At 36.7% G+C, this 19,377-nt stretch overlaps 1 protein-coding gene across 1 annotated transcript in view; it reads right to left on the bottom strand.

Moving 5' to 3' along the window:
• Nucleotides 1-19,377, bottom strand: part of sytl1 (synaptotagmin-like 1) — a 67,180-nt gene that overhangs the window by 38,700 nt on the left and 9,103 nt on the right. Inside the window, exon 2 of the mRNA XM_039740244.1 lies at nucleotides 4,168-4,485. Within this exon, the coding sequence (XP_039596178.1) occupies nucleotides 4,168-4,295 (128 nt within the window). The 5' untranslated portion in view covers nucleotides 4,296-4,485. The remainder of the gene's footprint in view (nucleotides 1-4,167; nucleotides 4,486-19,377) is intronic.

The raw sequence follows: 19,377 nt of genomic DNA, 5'->3' as shown, positions 1-19,377 counted from the left end.
GCCTTCAACACCATCCAACCTCTGCTCCTTAGAGACAAGCTGACTGAGATTGGAGTAGACTCACACCTGGTGGCATGGATCGTGGACTATCTTACAGACAGACCTCAATATGTGCGTCTTGGGAACTGCAGGTCTGACATTGTGTGCAGCAATACAGGGCGCCGAGGGACTGTACTTTCTCTGGTCCTGTTCAATCTATATACATCAGACTTCCAATATGACTCGGAGTCCTGCCACGTGCAAAAGTTCGCTGATGACACTGATAGCGTGGGCTGCGTCAGGTGTGGGCATTTGGAGGAGTACAGAAAGTTAATCAAAGACTTTGTTAAATGGTGCGACTCAAACCACTTACACCTTAACACCAGCAAGACCAAGGAGCTGGTGGTGGATTTTAGGAGGCCTAGACCCCTCATGGACCATGTGATCATCAGAGGTGACTGTGTGCAGAGGGTGCAGACCTATAAATATCTGGGAGTGCAGCTGGATGACAAATTGGACTGGACTGCCAATACTGATGCTCTATGTAAGAAAGGTCAGAGCAGACTATACTTTCTGAGAAGGTTGGCATCCTTCAACATCTGCAATAAGATGCTGCAGATGTTCTACCAGACGGTTGTGGCGAGTGCCCTCTTCTACGCGGTGGTGTGCTGGGGAGGCAGCATAAAGATGAAAGACGCCTCACGCCTGGACAAACTTGTTAAGAAGGCAGGCTGTATTGTAGGAGTAAAGTTGGACAGTTTAACATCTGTGGCAGAGCGACAGGCACTAAGCAAACTCCTGTCAATCATGAAGAATCCACTGCATCCACTTAACAGTGTCATCTCCAGGCAGAGGAGTAGCTTCAGTGACAGACTTTTGTCACTGTCCTGCTCCACTGACAGACTGAGGAGATCGTTCCTCCTCCACACTATGCGACTCTTCAATTCCACCCGGGGGAGTAAATGCTAACATTACTCAAAGTTATTGTCTGCTTTTTTATTTGTATTTTTTTTCCATTTTTGTTACTATTTAATTTAATATTGTTTTTTGTATCAGTATACTGCTGCTGGATTATGTGAATTTCCCCTTGGGATTAATAAAGTATCTATCTATCTATCTATCTATCTATCTATCTATCTATCTATCTATCTATCTATCTATCTATCTATCTATCTATCTATCTATCTATCTATCTATCTAATTATTTACTGCTCTGATGCAGATCTTTCTGATTATAAAATAGGTCATTATGATAGGAATTGGTGAGAAGAATTCATAATTAATTGCAGACTTACAGTATTTGAGGGTTCATCTAGAGCACCTCTTTCTCTTGCACAATTTGGCTCAAAAACCAATCAGTACATCGTCATCTCACAACAAGCTTAAGTTTCGCGTTTGGTATTTTTCCATCCAGCCCTTGTAGCTCTAGACTATCCTCAAGAAAGTGTGACACACAGACACACACACACACCCATCATTGAGATATCGATGTTTATGGTATCAGGGGACCTTAAAACATTGTTGAGAACCGGATATCGAAATTTTGGACAAATCTAAAGCTTTCACTCATCCCCCATACACAAAAGGTTATGGTGGGGGAGGGCTGAAAGCAAAAATTATTAAAAAGAAACAAATTACTTGACAGAAATAGTCCAAAACTACTTAAATCTTGGCGCAGTCTCTAATATGTGGACTCAAAACAAGCTTGTTTGGATTGCCAATGAAACAGTTGATGGTACTGCATTAACAAAAAGGGGACAATATGCTTTCCAATGGACCAAACACTGTACTGTAAATCTCACACAATGAGAGTACAATTGTTTACAAATGACTGAAAAGACGATGGTGTATTAACACGTTCATAAAGCATTGATTCCTAGATACTGTATGCATAGTGCTCAGATCCAGTGTTTTTCATTCACTCGCTTCATAAATGATTAAAATCCAAAAGCTCCATATATTAAAGTTAGTAAAAATGGTTGAATTAGCTGAACAAGAAAATAAGTGCTTAAAAACAGTGAATGGTTCTTTTTATTGCCTTTTTATTTATATTCTAGTAATAGAAACATGGATATAAGAATCCATCTTTCTGGCACAAGTTGAGCTATTAGTAGGTATAACAAATCATTATCTCTTAAATGTAGACTTTCATTGCTGCTGCTCTACACAGGAAATACACCCTCCTCTTGTAGTTGTGCCCCAGACAATCACAGCTTCAATGCAGGGCTGGCTCTACCATTTAGGCAAACTAGACACTCGCATAGGGTGGTAAAATTTAGGAGGTGGCATTTTTTTAAACAAAACAAACTCTGACTTACGAACACTCTGACTCCTACATGTTACCAAAACAGCTGTCATGCAGACAGGGTCAGTTTCACAAAACCAAAAAAGTCTATTCGAATCAACTAAGTTCTCAATCTGCTTTTAGCTTCACTTGGTTTAATGACTCTGAGTTTATTGTTTCTCCATGTACCTTAGTCTCTGTTCTTAGTGTATGAGCCTCTGCTCCAACTGCCTATTTTTGTTATATGCCCTTATATGAAAAAGAAAAAAATTAAACCTTATTTATAAGGATGTGTATGAAAGGTCCTAACTGGTCATGTCACCTAGAAGTAAGCAAATTAAGTGTGGGAGTTGGAAGAATGGTTGGAATGGAGAGGCCAGAGTAATGACAGAGACAGGTGAAAAACAGAGTGACTGGTGTGATACTTTTTGCTGGGCAGTTAGGTGAGCCACTCTACCAGGCACACAGATCTTCAAAACCCCTTAAGTTAAACTCGGTTTTGGTTTCCTTTTTATGTATTTGTACTTAGAATTTTTTTGTGATCATAATTCCCTTGAATTTATTTTTGTTGAAAAATGCATAATATTGTAATATTTTTGCTTCCTTACCACAAGTACTTTATCCATCATAATCCATTGGCAAAGTATTAGAATTAGCATAAAATACTTTATTGCTTTTTTCTGTTTTATTACATGTGGTTGCAAGTCTAATTATGAGCAGAAAATTGATGTTTTCATCTAGCTACAGTATGTTGTTAAAAGGGAGCAACATTACAAAAATGATTAATGTTATTATTATTACAGTATTTTCATCCACTAAATTAAAACAGAAAACAGCTTCTGTTCTCCATTCCATTACAAAATAGTAACTACTCTGTAATTACATTACGTTTCCACCAGCTGGGATACTAATTATTAATGATAAGCAGTGAAATTTGCCAAAGGGTTTTTCACAGTGAATATGCTCTTTTTGTTGGTGAACTTATTTGCTGAACATTTTCCTGGAAATTCGCTATGTGGCCAGCTAAGATGAACTTTTTTCCCAGTGACCCATGATGCCTTGTGAGGCCAGAGTGACATAACAGAGCTATAGCAGACTATGTTGAATGGTACAGCCCTCCAAGAATATAATGCAGATCCTAGAAATGGGCTAAAAAATAGCAGAAAACCTGCAGATGCATTTAAATACAAAACACACACAGACAGAAGGAAACTGGAGATGTGTCAGTGTATTTGTCTTAAATGTAATGTCTTTTTGTACGGAATTGCATATGACCTTTGCGTAATACTGAGCCTACCCGTTTAATAGTATTACCAAGGGTGCTTTTTACTCCATACCAAACAATGATGCACACACTCACAACATCCAAGCATTTAAAACTGTTGTTCAGAAGTATGTAACTCTTGCGGCTCTCATTCTCAATGATTTTTTCATATTATGATGTGCATATAGCTCACAGTTGAAATGCATAAAAAAATCTGCAATACCATGTCTGTTATAAATATTATGTTAATCCTTCATACAATGACTGCATCTGAGCATGTAAGCTGAAACGGTGTGACAAAATTTGCTATAAAAAATAATACATCTCAATAAAGAAAAATCCAAATTCTTTTCCAGTTGGTGAAATTTTTTCTGTCAGCATTTTGAATTAATATAAATTTTGTGCTGAAATAAGCAAAGCATTTTTTAATAGACATTCTTTCACTCGCTACAACGACACATAATTCCATGTCAGAATTTGATGGCAACTAAGTGTCATAAAGTCTTCCTAAACATTACTTTTTTCAAATTATATCTGTATTTATAAAGCACAACAGACACAATATGAACATTAAACCAGTGAAAAGTATGTACATCAATTCCCCACTATTAAAAGTAAATCTCTATGTAATCAGCTTTACCTGATTCTGCCTTCTTCGACGTCACGAAGTTCATTGTCTCTAACAAGAACACGCAAGATGCAGTTCTGCTCATCTTCTGACAGGAAGCTGAGATCTAGCAGAGGGTCTAACTTTGGTTCTGAGACCATTGTGAGAATTGCAGTGTTCAGTAAAAAAAAAAAATTCCTTTATTCACACCTCACTAAGTATTTCAGTTTGCATTCCTTGGTTGCACTCTGCTAGAGCTATAGGTTTCTTCTTTTAATAAACCAACAATGACCAGGAGATTCAGGATCCCAGAAAACCATCCAGGTAGAGATCAGCATCCTCTATGATATTCTGTAAATGGAAAGTAAAGAAAGTGAGAACAAAAGAAACAAGAAGAACCTAGTCAATTCAGCAGACTTGTTTTGTTAGATCACAAATATAATGCACAACTATTTTTTCGTGCATTATATTGGGAAAACAGATTAAAGAAACTCTATTCATAGTTATATGAAATCTGTACAAAATCTTCTGAACTTTCTTGCCATCAACTGAAGATATTAATTCTAGAAATAAAATCTGCAGTAAGCCTGAACTCAAGCTTTCCATGTTTATAGTCTGGCAGACTAGGCTGTAGCATCATAGGGCAGACTAGCTGGTTCAGAAACAGTTTATCTGGAAGTTGAGTGAGATGCAAATAATGGGGGCAAACATATTGTATGGCTGTTACATTTTACAAAGAGCTATCCTTTTGGCTCAATTGCCATCTGTCCTTGTTCTAACAGGATTGCTCTCATCTTAAATTCTTGTCCCAGCTTTTATTATTACTAGTGTGACTTAGTTATTTAAGTACTGCTGAAATCCACCAGTCTGCTCCTCAAATTCCAGAAACTATACTCATTCCAATCAGTTATCTTCAGATAGAATAAAAAAAGTAACACTTTTCATTAGTTAGAAATAAAACTATGATTTAGTCTTTTCAAAGGGTAGCAACAATAATTTCAATTATTTAACTTTTTTTAAGGAGAGATTGCAAAAAAGATGTTCTTTGTTATACTAGCTGATTTCTGAGTTCCTATAGAAACAATACTTGGTTTTATATTTGTGCATTTTACAATGCCCCTGTAGTGGAACTATCTTAATTTATTACAAAATTACACCAAAAAGTCAGAAAACTATAACCTTTTAATATGTATACTGATCTTTTAGCTGTCATTTTAAATGCATTAAAGGATATTATAAAAAAAACATGATACAAAGCATGGGTTCTTATACAGTATATCTAACCAATCAAACTGAAAGATTACCAACAGCCTTAACTGTTTACCAGTGATGTTACAGAAAACCTCTGAGTTTTCTATGATACTATAGAAAATTTTCTTATAAATTCTGAAGTTTGGAACAAGGGCTCAGACTATATTCATTAACATGGGGGTCCGTTAAAAAATGTTACCTTTTGGTAGAAGGAATGCATATTTCTAATACAGTAACATAATGCCTTACTATGACTCAAACAACCAAGTCAAAAGTTTTCTCTCTTTTTAATGTTCTTGCTTTATAGTCATTCTGGCCTGTTTTCAGACCAAAGTGTGTGTGCATTTATTTATTTATTTGTTTACCTATGTATTGTGACAGAAAGAGGGCGCTATCATCCTCTTGAACCCTCGGACAATACGTCAGATACCAGGTAAAAGTCCAAATATAATTTATTTTTGAGCTACACTCGTATATAGAGCACAAAAGCACCCTCCTCTTCTACAATACTCATACAATTCTCAATAATCACAATAATACAATAAACCAATCCTCCTCTACCAGACACGTTGCCACCCTTCCACCCAGCTCAGCTTGACGTCTGGGATTTCCTGACCCGGAAGTGTTCCCAATTCTTCAGTCCATGTGACCTCCTATCACTTTCGGGTCAGATATAAAGTCGTCTTCTTCATCCTGGAAGTACGTCATTTCCCCTGTCGCTTTGCCTATGACGTACTTCCGGGTTATGGGGCACATACAACTCTCTGGTCCTCCCTGCAGCATCCTCTGTTGGCCCTTGCGGTATCCAGCAGGGCTGTAAAGGGAAACTCCATTATCCAGGATTTCTGCTGGTATTCAGGGCTCCTCCATGCTGCAGGGAGAGCTCCATCTGGCGGCCTGGGGGTATTGGCCGGGATGACAAGCTGGCCATAGTCCACAGTATGTATTAATTTATTTAAAGAGCTAATGTAAAATGCCAAATTAAGTTCTATCTATCTATCTATCTATCTATCTATCTATCTATCTATCTATCTATCTATCTATCTATCTATCTATCTATCTATCTATCATCTAATACTGCTCTGTTTTGTTTATATTTTGTTAGGAAACAAACCAGTCTTTGCTGGTTCATGTGTTAAGAGTTAAAACATAACATTTTGTCTTTTGAATGACTGCTTATTTATTGATTAGCTAATTCATGAACTCATTGGGAGCAGCATGGTGGTGCAGTGTTAGCTCTGCTGCCGTGCCTTAAGGAGACCAGGGTTCATGTCCTGGGTCCTCCCTGCATGGAGTTTGTATGTTCTCCCTATGTCAGTGTGGTTTTCCTCCAGGTGCTCCAGTTTCCCACCACAGTCCAAAGACACATAAGTTAGGTGGATTGGCAATACTAAATTGGCTCTTGTGTGTGGTTGGAGTGTGAGTGTATGTGTGTTCACCCTGCAATGGACTGGCACCCTGCCCAGGATTTGTTCCTGCCTTGTACCCTATGCTAACTGGGATAGGCCCTAGAACCCCCCATGACTCTGTTCAGGACAAAGTGGTTTTTACAATGACTGACTGACTGTAGTCATTAGTTGGTTTTAATGTAAATAAAATTGCTTTAACTCAATTACAGCTCAGGATCAGGATTTTATGAATATTTGCTTTTTTGCTTTGGCCTTTTTTAGATTTGTTATTTTAACCTTAGCTAGAGATAAAGTTACATTTCAGAGTCATGAGATAAGACACAGCGAAAAAAGAAAGGTAGCAAATATTAGCTGAACAGACGACAGCCAGAAATGTATTATATAAATATTATATAAATAATTTTAAAAGAATCGTCATAAAGAAGCATCTGAATAGAAAACCATGAAACAATTTAAAGTAATCCATTCATCCATTAGAACTAACATACTTCAGTTTTAGTGTTTTGGGGACTGGAGCTCATCCCAGCAGCAGAGAGCTCCAGAGAGGAACAAGTCCTGAATAAGGTGCCATTTCTTTATAGGGTGAGCACACACACACACACACACACACACTCGTGCACACACACACACACCTAACTATTTACAGAATTTTGAAAACCGGAATGCTGCTTCATTATGGTTTATGTTATATGGAAATAAGACAACAATATGACCAAGTGCTGGATACCCATGACTTACATCTAAATAAAAGCTCAAAAAGTTAGCCCTAATAATCATTTAATCAAATATAACAACTTCAGACTCATTCCAAAAGTAAACCAAATTGCTATATGGCTTAAAAAAAGAAACCGTACAAGAGCAGAGTACTTCTTCACACTGACTAATATGTCATGAATATAAACTGGCCTTGCAACCAAAGCCTGTTCATCAGGTTGAAGCAACATGAAACAAAGAAAAGCACTGCTGTTATCATTTTAAAGGACTACTCCACCCCAGATTTTTTTTTATAGGTTACCCACCCCATGTAGTTTGAAGTGGTGGCTGGAAAAAATGTTTAATCTCATATTTTCATGGAGAAAGTATGTAACAGGGGGCGGCATGGTGGCTCAGTGGGTAGCACTGCTGCCTCGCAGTTAGGAGACCCGGGTTCGCTTCCCAGGTCCCCCCTGCGTGGAGTTTGCATGTTCTCCCCTTGTCTGCGTGGGTTTCCTCTGTGTGCCCCGGTTTCCGTCCACAGTCCAAAGACATGCAGGTTAGGTGCATTGGCAATTCCGAATTGTCCCTAGTGTGTGCTTGGTGTGTGTGTGTGCATGCCCTGCCCGGGGTTTGTTTCCTGTGTTCGCTGGGATTGGCTCCAGCAGACCAGTAGTTAGGATATAACAGGTTGGATAATGGATGGATGGATGGAAGTATGTAACAGAACATGAAACAAAGATAAACAGAACAGGACCCAACAGTGAACAATGCTAGACAACAGTAAACAATGTGAAAAGCATCCATGGGGAAAAGAAAATAGAGTTCTAACATACAGTAATTCTTGTCATATAATCCATATGTCTCTAAGCATTTTTTGTAGAAATATTATTAATACATCCAGAAAACTTAGCCTCAATAGGAAAGGTGCATTCCCATAATACAGTGCTTTTCAATTGAAGAAAAGATTATTGACCAATTTCAAAAGTACTGTATTAAGCAAAAAACCCTACATTTTGCATGTTTTGTGCATAAGAATGTATAACAGACATGTGGATTATACAACACAAAATACAGCAGAATTTTTTTTTTCTTTTTTACGTGGATATTTTTCACATTGTTTGTCATTGTCCTGTGTTTCTCGATTGGGTCCTGTTCTATTAACATCTTTGTTATGTCCTTTCTCCACAAAATCATGAGATTGCATTTTTTTTTTGGCCGCCACTATAAACTACATTGGGTAAGCAACATCTCTCATTTCATCTTCCCATCCTTTTTCCAGGTCAGAGTCACAGTGGTAAGTAACACTTTAAAAAAATACCATTTTGGGTAAAGTACACATCACTTAAAGATCTGTCAAACATGGGAACCAATGTTGCCACAGATACTAAATTCGAGGATTAATATTTGGAAATTAATACCCAGTTGTATTAAAGGATGAGTTACCAGATGTGTAAACACAGACAGGACACACTCCTTTATGACTCAGTGTGCACAGTATTGCAACTTCCAGATCTGACTGATGATTTCAAAATTTCCTTTGATATTGTAACAGTTTCTCCGGCTTTATAAGACTTAATAAAACAAGAAATGAAAAGGATTGTGAAAGCTGTACCACATTCAACAAACATGTTTAGAATATGAAGTCAACAGCCTATTCACATCTTGAACGAGGAAAGTAATTTTTGATTTACTTATATTGAGTTATTTAAGTTGGTATTTTTATTTATTGTTTGCCATGTTTGTAATTTTGATGTTATGCATACTATTGCACTCATTTAACATAGTGATTTACTGTATACTGAAATTTGTAAAGTCAAATGTTATTGTTTCTTTAACGCATGGTCTTGTAGTTTAGCGACTAAGCATTTCACTACATATTGTACTGTGTATGTAATTGTATGTGACAAATAAAATTTGATGTAAAATGTTATATAGGTCTTCAAATTTTGTTTCTTCCAATTCATTTTGCCACGAGTCAAAGATGAATCAACTTTACTGAAAAGCATGACAGTCACCAGAATAAACAAAATAAGGTACTATTATTTATTTTTATTTCACCTTATAAAATTTCTTGTATTAGGAATTTGATAGTTTTTGCATGCCCCTTGGGGACAGAGTTCAGGGTAAGCCATTGTACAGCACCCCTGGGGTAATTGCAGTTTAAGGGACTTGCTCAAGGGCCCAGCAGAGTAGGATATATACTGTATATATATATATATATATATATATATATATATATATATATATATATATATATATATATATATATATATATATATATATATATATATATGTGTGTAGGCCATCCAAATGTTTGCACAGTGCCTAAAATGTCGACTTGTGTAACGAAGGTAAAAGATTTACTATGATTTAACACAATTCATCCAATAAGTTTACATTGTCTCTTTTATACAGTAAATTTACTTAGTGATTAAAAAATATAATTTGACTTTTATCTTGTTTTAAATCGAAATGAGCAACATATCATACAAAAACTGCTCAGCCTAATTTAGGGTCACAATATTGAATGACTAATCAATTTTAATTAAAAGAGCAATGCAAATTTCAGTGTAATATACTGTATGTTTTGTTTCTGTCTTATTTACTATTTTAATAATTCAACATATGCCATATCTTGTACATTTTATCATGTGATTCTAGAAGGTGTTTTGATGAGCATATTGACGAGTTGATAAATCAGGAAAAAAATAAACATGCTGAGATGTGTTTTTTTAAATATATAGTCAGATATTTAAAATAAACAGACATGATAAGGACGTTGGTTACACAGATTTCGTAATAACTTAGAACATAAGGATCCCGAGTCCTACTTCAGCAAAATAAAATGAAGTAAATAAACCTTTAGTAAGAATAGTGGAGGGTCCACTGTATTGTTTAAATTTGTCTTGGGGACAAATGAAGTATATCTAATCTAATCTACTGATACCATACAACATACATTTTATTAAAAACTGCCTTATACATCATCCATGTGATTATTTCTTTAAATTAATCTTCAAGGCACCCTGTTAGTTACGTAATTAATGGTTATTATTTCAATTTCAATTGTTTATTGTCATGTGTACAAGTACAAGTACCACGTAGAATGAAATGCTTACTTTCATGTGCCTCTGCAGACAGTGAACATAGACATAAAAAAAAAATTTAAAACACACACAATATAATAAGTAAATAAATAAAACCAAAATCCTAGGAATAAATAGAGACAGTGGCAGAAGTATACGAGCAGGTAGCAGTGGAGGTGACACAAGGTTAATGATTGTTCATGAGTCTGATTGCAGTTAGGTAGAAACTGTTCCTGAACCTTGAGGTGCATGTCCGAATGGACTTTAGTCACTTCCCAGATGGGAGGAGGGTTAAAAGTGACAGTGCAGGGTGGCTGGGGTCCCGCCTGATACACTTCACTTTCCTGAGACAGACAGTATGTAGTGTGGATGTCATGCATTGCAGGGAGCTGTGTGCCCATGATCTGCTGTGCTGTGTTCACCATACGCTGCAGAGCTCTGCAGTACTGAACTGAGCAGTTGCTGTACCAGGATGTGATGCATCCTGTCAGGATGAACTCCACAGTACACCTGTAGAATCCGCACAGGGTTGTGGGGGACATCCGGGCCTTACTCAGTCTCCTGAGGAAGTAAAGGCATTGTTGGGCTTTCTTGACTACTGCTGCAGTGTGACTTGACCATTTAAGGTCATCAGTGAGGGTGACTTCGAGGAACATAAAGCTGCTGACCTGCTCCACAGCCTCACCTCCGACGTAGATGGGGCTGTGCTCTGTTGCCTGTTTGCGGAAATCCACAATCAATTTGTTGATTTGTTCTTCAGTGTCTTTAACAGACAAATTCACATTTTGAACAAAACACTCCCTGATCTCACTAAATTTGTGTCACTGTGTTCCAGCACTTGCTCCATATTTGGTTACCCAGCTATTGTTTTCACTTTTTTGTTTATTGAAACCTGAAATTCAAACACAATAGCATGGAGGTATGAAAATACAATCTTTCAGTTCACAGCATGGCATTTCTCTGCTGCTACTAAAAGTACATGCTTCTCACTAATCTTTTCAAAGCAGAATTCCTTAATTATGAAAAATCCACTTCTTCAAAAGCACCTACATTTGACTTCTTCCACAATATATACTACTACCTGCTACCCTCATAATTGTACAGTCCTATGTTCAATTAAGACAGACAATGAGTGGAGTTTCTCTTTGGTACTCTCCCTTTTTCCCGATCCCAAAGATGTGCATATTGAATTGAACGGTAACTCTAAATAGGTAAGTAGGTAGACTTTACTATTCTAGAGGGAGATTTGTTTCCAGCAGGATAATCCAAAAACAAGACGTTGTCACGCAAATACAAGAAAATAAGCCAAGAGACAACAGCTGTAAACTAGTGTTACCGTAAATCACCTGGCAATAAAATGAGTTCTTAAACCTGTTGGTGCTTACCCTCGGAAAAATAAATCTACAGCCTGATGGAAACACCTGAACTTGAGCGAAAAGAAGATGACTCCTGTCTAACAGAACTGAGGTGGCCTTCTTCCTGACCTGTTAGCAAAACAGCTCAGTGACAGAGGTCTGCTGTAAAACACTAATCTTACTGCTAGTTTTTACAATGCTGTTCAGACAGTTTATATTCTTAATGCTGAGGTTACCAAACCAACAAATACAAGCAAATGTGATAACAGTTTCAGTAAAGGACTTGGGAAAAATTGTCATTATGGTTTTGTCCACTCTAAAACTACTGAATTTCCTTAGAAAGAAAGAAGTGTGGAAATGCTCTGCTTGTTATCTTAAATCAAATCTACACCTTTCTTGATCAGCCTGGTTCATATGTCAGAGCACTTTTTTTGGATTTTTCTTCAATGTTCAATACCATACAGCCTCATATACTGACTGGGAAATTGAACAGTATGAATGTAAACCCATTTATTACACTATGGATTCAGAACTTTCTTTTAAATCGTTCACAGACAGTTAAAGTACAGGACACTGTTTCAATAGTCATTCATTCAAACACAGGAAGTCCGCAGGGCTGTGTCTTATCACCATTACTGTTTACTCTGTACACAAGTGACCTGAGACAGAACAATGACCACTGCTCCATTATCAAGTATGCAGATGACACCATGCTCATAGGACACATATCTGGGGAGGATGAAAAACTCTCTCACTCTGAATGTAAAAAAGACCAACGAAATGATATTTGATTTTAAGAGACAGAAATCTGTATGTTCACCTATTGTAGTTCTGGGAGGGGAGGTAGAAATTGTGACTGAATATAAATACTTAGGAACTTACCTAGATAACCATCTTAACTGGAATACAAATACAAAAAAATTATTCTCTAAATGCAACCAGCGCTTATTTCTCCTCCATAAACTCAAACTATTTAAAGTAGACAAGGACTTCATGTTGTCCTTTTATCGCAGTTTAATCCAATCTGTGATCACTTTCAGTTCCATTGCCTGGTTTAATAGTCTGACAAACCAAAACTCAAAAAAGCTCCAGCAGATTATGAAGTATGCAGCTAAAGTTATTGGGGCTGATGTAGATGATTTGACTAGTGTGTGTGTCTGAGGGCACTGTTAAAGAAACTGGAAATCATCTCAACTGATGACAGTCATCCATTACATGTAGAACTGAAGTTCAGTAAATCAGGAAGGATAGTCGCTTTGAAAACCCACACAAATCGCTCCAGGAACTCCTTTCTTCCAAGTGCCATACGACTTTTCAATAAGAAATATCGGAGATAATAATTGACATATATCCTGTAACCTTTTTTTTTGGTGTAAATATGTATTATCTAACTGCCTTACCTTAACCTTTCTTGTTTTTATTGTCTGTTTTATTTCATTCTGTCTGTTATTAGATGCAACTAAGAAGGCAAATTTCATGTTTTCTTGTGTAAACATGACTAAATAAAGAAACCTTAAACCACCTTAAACCTCTTCTTACAATTTTGCTGTGTTAAGATTAAAGTTTAGCTTGTTATCATTGATTGTCCCTACATATTTGTAGTGATCTACCAACTCCATTATTTCCCCTTTAATTAAAGCTAAGGCAGCGGAAGGAGGGGTGCACCTGAAATCTACAAACAAATCCTTTGTCTTAGAAATGTTTAGATGTGAAAAGGAATGATCACAGTTTTGAACAAGATCATCAACAACAGGTCCATGGCTGTCCTCCCTCTCTTACAGAAGATCCAAAGTGACAGAGATGTCAAAAACAGGTTTGAGAATGAAATGTACATGAGTATCTATGAACATATAAATGAGACACCTTTATTCAAAAACAGGTTTGAGAATATCACGTACATCAGTATCTATGAACATATAGTACCACACCGTTGACTTTTTAATGTGCAGTACATGTTAATATGTCCATTAAACAACTCTGACTTGCTCCCTTAATAACCACTGTTATAATTTTAAATAAAACAATCAACAGTTTTTCATAAATATTTATGTTACATTTTCATCAGGTACATTCTATAATAACATTCTATGTGTTTATGACATTCTGCAAAGAACAAAGGAAATTATCAAACCTAACGGCTAATGTTTGCTTTGTGGGCGTAGTGTAAAGGAAATGTTAGTTTAGAGAAGTAATTACGTGGGAGAGCTTGACAACTCAAAAACTAGGTTCTTATCAATTCATTTTAGAAATCATCAGGGTTGTCTTCACAGTAAACAGGGAAGCCAAAGTACAAGGGTTAAAAAAAAAAAGGATGGTATGAAAAAATTTGCAATATTGATAAATTAGACAAGAATCGACACATGCATTCAATTTTGGGCATGCCATGTATATGGTCATTTTGCAGCCAAAATAAATGAATGTGATCATGGTACAGCTGAAAATTACAAAATAAAAATGCTATAGCCTGTTAAGTGACTAGTCTGATTTTGGATTAGCTGGAGCCTGGATGACAATTTTTAGTACTTCACTGTGTGGAAAACATTAATGCTTTAGCTACTGTTTGTGTTTACTAGAGACATCACGAACATTGTTCTCAGTTTATAATGAAACTATTATACTGTGACCAGGACAAGAAAAGGCTTTATTATCACACGGTGTCTGTACTTTTTTTTCTTCTTTTCTATTTGAGAAGTTGGCGTGTTTATTGTTCTAAATAGCATGCACTGATAGCATAATTTTTACCAAACTGACTTTGTGGATTTTCAAGAAAATAAAAACTATCTCCTAAATCTAAAGAAACCTGCAACATAAAACAAAACAGGATCAAAGTGTGTCAGTACAGATGACATTGTAGTAAGTGCTGCATCTATCTGATTTTGAAATTTTTGTTCCGCTTGTCTTCTATGTAAGCCCCCACGAAAGAATATAAATAGATTTGCACATATAATAATGTCTTCATCCTCTTTGGCTGAAGCTGATTGCATTCAAAAGGAAAAATATTCTTGTAAACCACACTGTGCTTCACATTAGAATCAACAAAGATGCTTGTGGTAGATAAGCACCCTAAATGTTTACATGAGAGAAAAAAAACCATACCGTTTTCTGAATCTAGACTACTTAGATAAGCCGTTTAAATCAATAATTTACTTTTTATGAGTGTGAAATGTTAGGAGAAATACTTTCTGAAACAACATAATATTTTACCCAAACTTTACTTGTTTAATATATGATGTGTTTTCACCTTGTTTTTACTTCTCAGTGTCCCTTTAGAAGTGGTCCACATTTGAGCATAAAGATCTGTCAAACATGTGAACCAAAGTTGCCACAGAAAGTAAATTCACAGATTACTATATGAAAAGTAATACCTAGTTGTTTTAAAGATTGAGTAGACATGGTCAAACCACATAAACAGTTCTTATGAGGATTAAACAAAGTTAAAGAGAACAGGCAAAAGCAGGGAAGAAGGTCTAAAACATACCAATAATAAAAAAAACGTAAAGCCATCCATTATCCAACCCGCTATATCCTAACTACAGGGTCACGGGGGTCTGCTGGAACCAATCCCAGCCAACACAGGGCGCAAGGCAGGAAACAAACCCCGGGCAGGGTGCCAGCCCACCACAGGGCACACACATACCCACACACCAAGCACAATTTAGGATCGCCAATGCACCTAACCTGCATCTCTTTGGACTGTGGGAGGAAACCCATGCAGACACGGGGAGAACATGCAAACTCCATGCAGGGAGGACCCGGGAAGTAAACCCGGGTCTCCTAACTGTGAGGCAAGAGCACTACCCACTGCGCCACCATGCCGCCCAAAATGCAAAACCTCTATGCAAATTATTTGGTAGTTAGGCATGAAGCAAAGGTCAAAAATAAAAGAAACTTCAGAATTACAATACAAAGGCAAACAAAAAGAACTCAAAGGTACTGGATAAAGACAAAAAGCTTGTTTAAATAATGACACCATCTGAGGTGAAATGAGCGTCAGGTGATGAAAGGAATGATTGCGTTCTGCATTTATAGGCAAATAAAAGGTGAAACCAGAAGCACACAGCTTGTAAAAAAGGAAGGGACAAAGAAGTGGTGATCGGCAAAGTAATATACTGAGTATAATCATGGGTGAAGGAGGAACAATCTAGTGCTGATTGCTCATTTAATTTGTTGAGATACATCAATTCCTGCATTTCAGACCTGCAACACATTCCAAAAAAAAAGGTGGGATGGTAAAGCATTCACCTCTTTGTAAAGTCGCCATTGCTTCTCACAACACTTAAAAGATGTTATGGCACTGAGGATACGAAGTGATGATGTCATTCAGGTGTTATTTTATCCCATTCTTCCTGCAAACACATCTTAAGGTGTGCAACAGTACCTAGTTATCATTGTCACATTTTTAATTTCAAAGTTCTCTGCACATACTTTATTGGGGACAAGTCAGGACTGCAGGCAGGCTAGTCAAGTGCTTGTACCACCTTTGTAATGTGTGAAGAATGTGCTAATGCATTGTCTTATTGACAAAATACATGGATGTACCTGAAAAAGATGTCGTCTTGACAGCAGCATATGTTGCTCTAAAATCTCAATGTACTTTTCTGCATTAATGCTGCCATCAAAGAAGTATAAATTACCTTTGCCTAGGGCACTGACACAAACCTATATCATGACAGACCCTGGCTTTTGGACTTGTTGCTGATAAAAGTCTTTGGTACAAAGCGCATGCTGTCCATTTTTTCCAAAACGCATCTGGAATACTGATTCACCTAGCCACAATACACGTTTCCACTGTGTGATGATCCATCTCAGCGCCGCTTCTGAACATGGCTAACATATGGCTAACATAAGGCATCTTTTTTGCACAGTAAAGTTGGTAAAGTGGCATTTGTGAATACAACTTCATATTGTCATGCTTGGCAAAGATTTGCCAAAGTAATTCCTTGTCCATGTGGTGATATCAGCTATTGATGAGTGACGGTTCTTGATGCTGTGCCATCTGAGGGATCGGAGCTCACGGGAGTTCAGTTTAGGTTTGCAACCTTGCCCTTTATACACTAAAACTCCTCCAGATTCCTTGAATTGTTTAATAGTATTATGCACTATAGAAGGAGAAATATGCAAATCCGTTCCAATCTGTCTTTGAGAAACGTTGCTTTTAAACATCTTAATAATCTTCTCATGCATTTGTTGACAAACTGCAGATCCTCTGCCCATCTTTGCTCTACAAAGTCTCAGCCTTTCATGGATACTGCTTTTGTACCAAATCAGGTTTACAATGTTGACATCACCTGTTTGAAATCACATCATTGTTTAATTTTTGACCTCATTACTGGCCCCAATTTGCCCCCATCCCAACTTTTTTTTGGAGTGTGTTGCAGACCTTAATTGCAAGAATGGGTAATAAATGAAATGATGTTGACCAGGCAAAACATGAAATATCTTTGGTTCCTACTGTCTGTAATTAAATACAAGTTAAAGTAAACTTAAGAATCACTGTTTTTTATTTGCATGTTCCATATTGTCCCATCTTTTTCTGATATGGGGGTGTATCTATTCAACCCTTTGCTGTGACACTTCAGATTGTGGTCAGGTGCATCCTCTTTGCTTTAATTCTCCTACCTCCTTTAAAACACTACTAATTGTCCAGTTCCAAAGGAATATACAATCAACAATACTGTGCAATGATTGCCAGTCTATTCTGCTAACTCTGATCACTATGATCTGTTTTCAGTGGTTATTCAACGCACATAATTATGTAAGTCCAAAATGCCAGTGCACTTGACTTGTGTCAGTTTGCCCAACACACAACAGATCCTTGGAGGACACAATTTCAACAGCTATTGCCACTAAACTTATTTCACCTTCATAAAAGAAATACTCAGATGAGAGTAGCATTTATAGTCTTTAGTTTCAACATTATCAACTGCATAAAGTTAGTCACAAAGCTTATGCACTTTGAGATAAACCCACCCGCTGTATCTGGATATAGAACTTCCTGACTGGTAAACCTCAAACTAGGCTTAGAGAACACACATCAAATAAATTCTGAGTTATACTAAAGTATACTGTGGCACTGATGGGTTTTGTGTTCCATCCACTGTTGTCCCACCTTTTCTATCATGGCTATTTTGCCAAGCGTGACACAAGCTCCAGCAGATAACACAATAATTGTGTTGTTTATTGCCAACAAGTCAAAGGTAGCCCATAGGGAAGCAATGAAATTCCAAGCTAACTAAGAGAAAAACTGCATTCTTCAATATCACCAAAACAGATGAGCTGATCTTCAACTTCAGTTAACTGTAATGATTAGGAAACAGTGAATATCTTCAAATTCTTAGAAGTCTCATTCGATCTCTCATGATAAAAAACATCACTTTTCCAAAAGAAGAGGCTGAGGAAACACAATCTTCTCTATCACAATGGTGAGCATACTGATTAGAAGCATCACAGTCTGTTATACTGACTGCACTGTATCGGACCACATCGAGTTAAGAAAAGGGTCCATCTATTATTGTGGGCATACACCTACCAAAAACTTGCCTTTTTGTCAGAAGATATCTGAGAAAAGCACTGTCCATCACATTTGATTTAGCATACACCAGCAACAGTTTCTGCCATTTACTGAGTAAAACTGAACTATGCAATGCTGCATCGCCAACCTTAAAAACAATTCACGCTGCTACTTGATTATATAAAATCATATACTCAGCACAATCTGAGAATGAAGACCACAACTTTATCACCTACTTTACTATCTCACATCACTTCTGTCTTCAGCCATAGTTGCTTAAAATTATTGATCACTTTTCAGGTATTTATTCTACAGTATGCTTATAATCTAATATGTATAATTAATGTGATTCTTTTCCATAATTATAATAAACAAGATCTGTATCTGCTGCACTATATTCTTGCACCATTTAGTAGCTGTCTCACTTCAAATTCAATATTTATGTCCTAGATGGACTATTTATAATGTATTTTCACTGTACTGTATCCAAGTATAATGACAGTAAATGTATATTTCTTGAGCACAAAATCAAAAATCACTTACAATTATTTCAGAAAGATTAAAAAATTATTAGAACATGACAACAATTGTGACAAGAACAGGGCATTTGAACCAATAAGCTCCCCAATCCTATTGACTTCCATTCACCAAAATAACATCAAGTCGAGATTTGAAGGCCCTTAAAGTCCTACTCTCTGCCATGCTACCTACGTTGCTCAAATGTTCATACGGTACATCTATGAAGTAATATTATAGTGAAGATCCAACAAACATCCATTAATTTTCAACTGCCTATACAGTATGCATTTCTAGAACCTTAGCCCTATAAAACTTAAAAATGTGTTCTGAGGAAATTACTTTCAATTTGTTATTGTTGGTGTTAACCGTGGTTATGCCAAATAATAGCAAAAACTAATTTTCTACAGTTTAACATT

Source organism: Polypterus senegalus, chromosome 17 (genome assembly GCF_016835505.1).
Source record: "Polypterus senegalus isolate Bchr_013 chromosome 17, ASM1683550v1, whole genome shotgun sequence".
Classification (NCBI taxonomy): Eukaryota; Metazoa; Chordata; class Cladistia; order Polypteriformes; family Polypteridae; genus Polypterus; species Polypterus senegalus.
The sequence above is the reverse complement of the archived record's forward strand: the minus strand, read 5'-3'. Positions and strand labels throughout refer to the sequence as shown.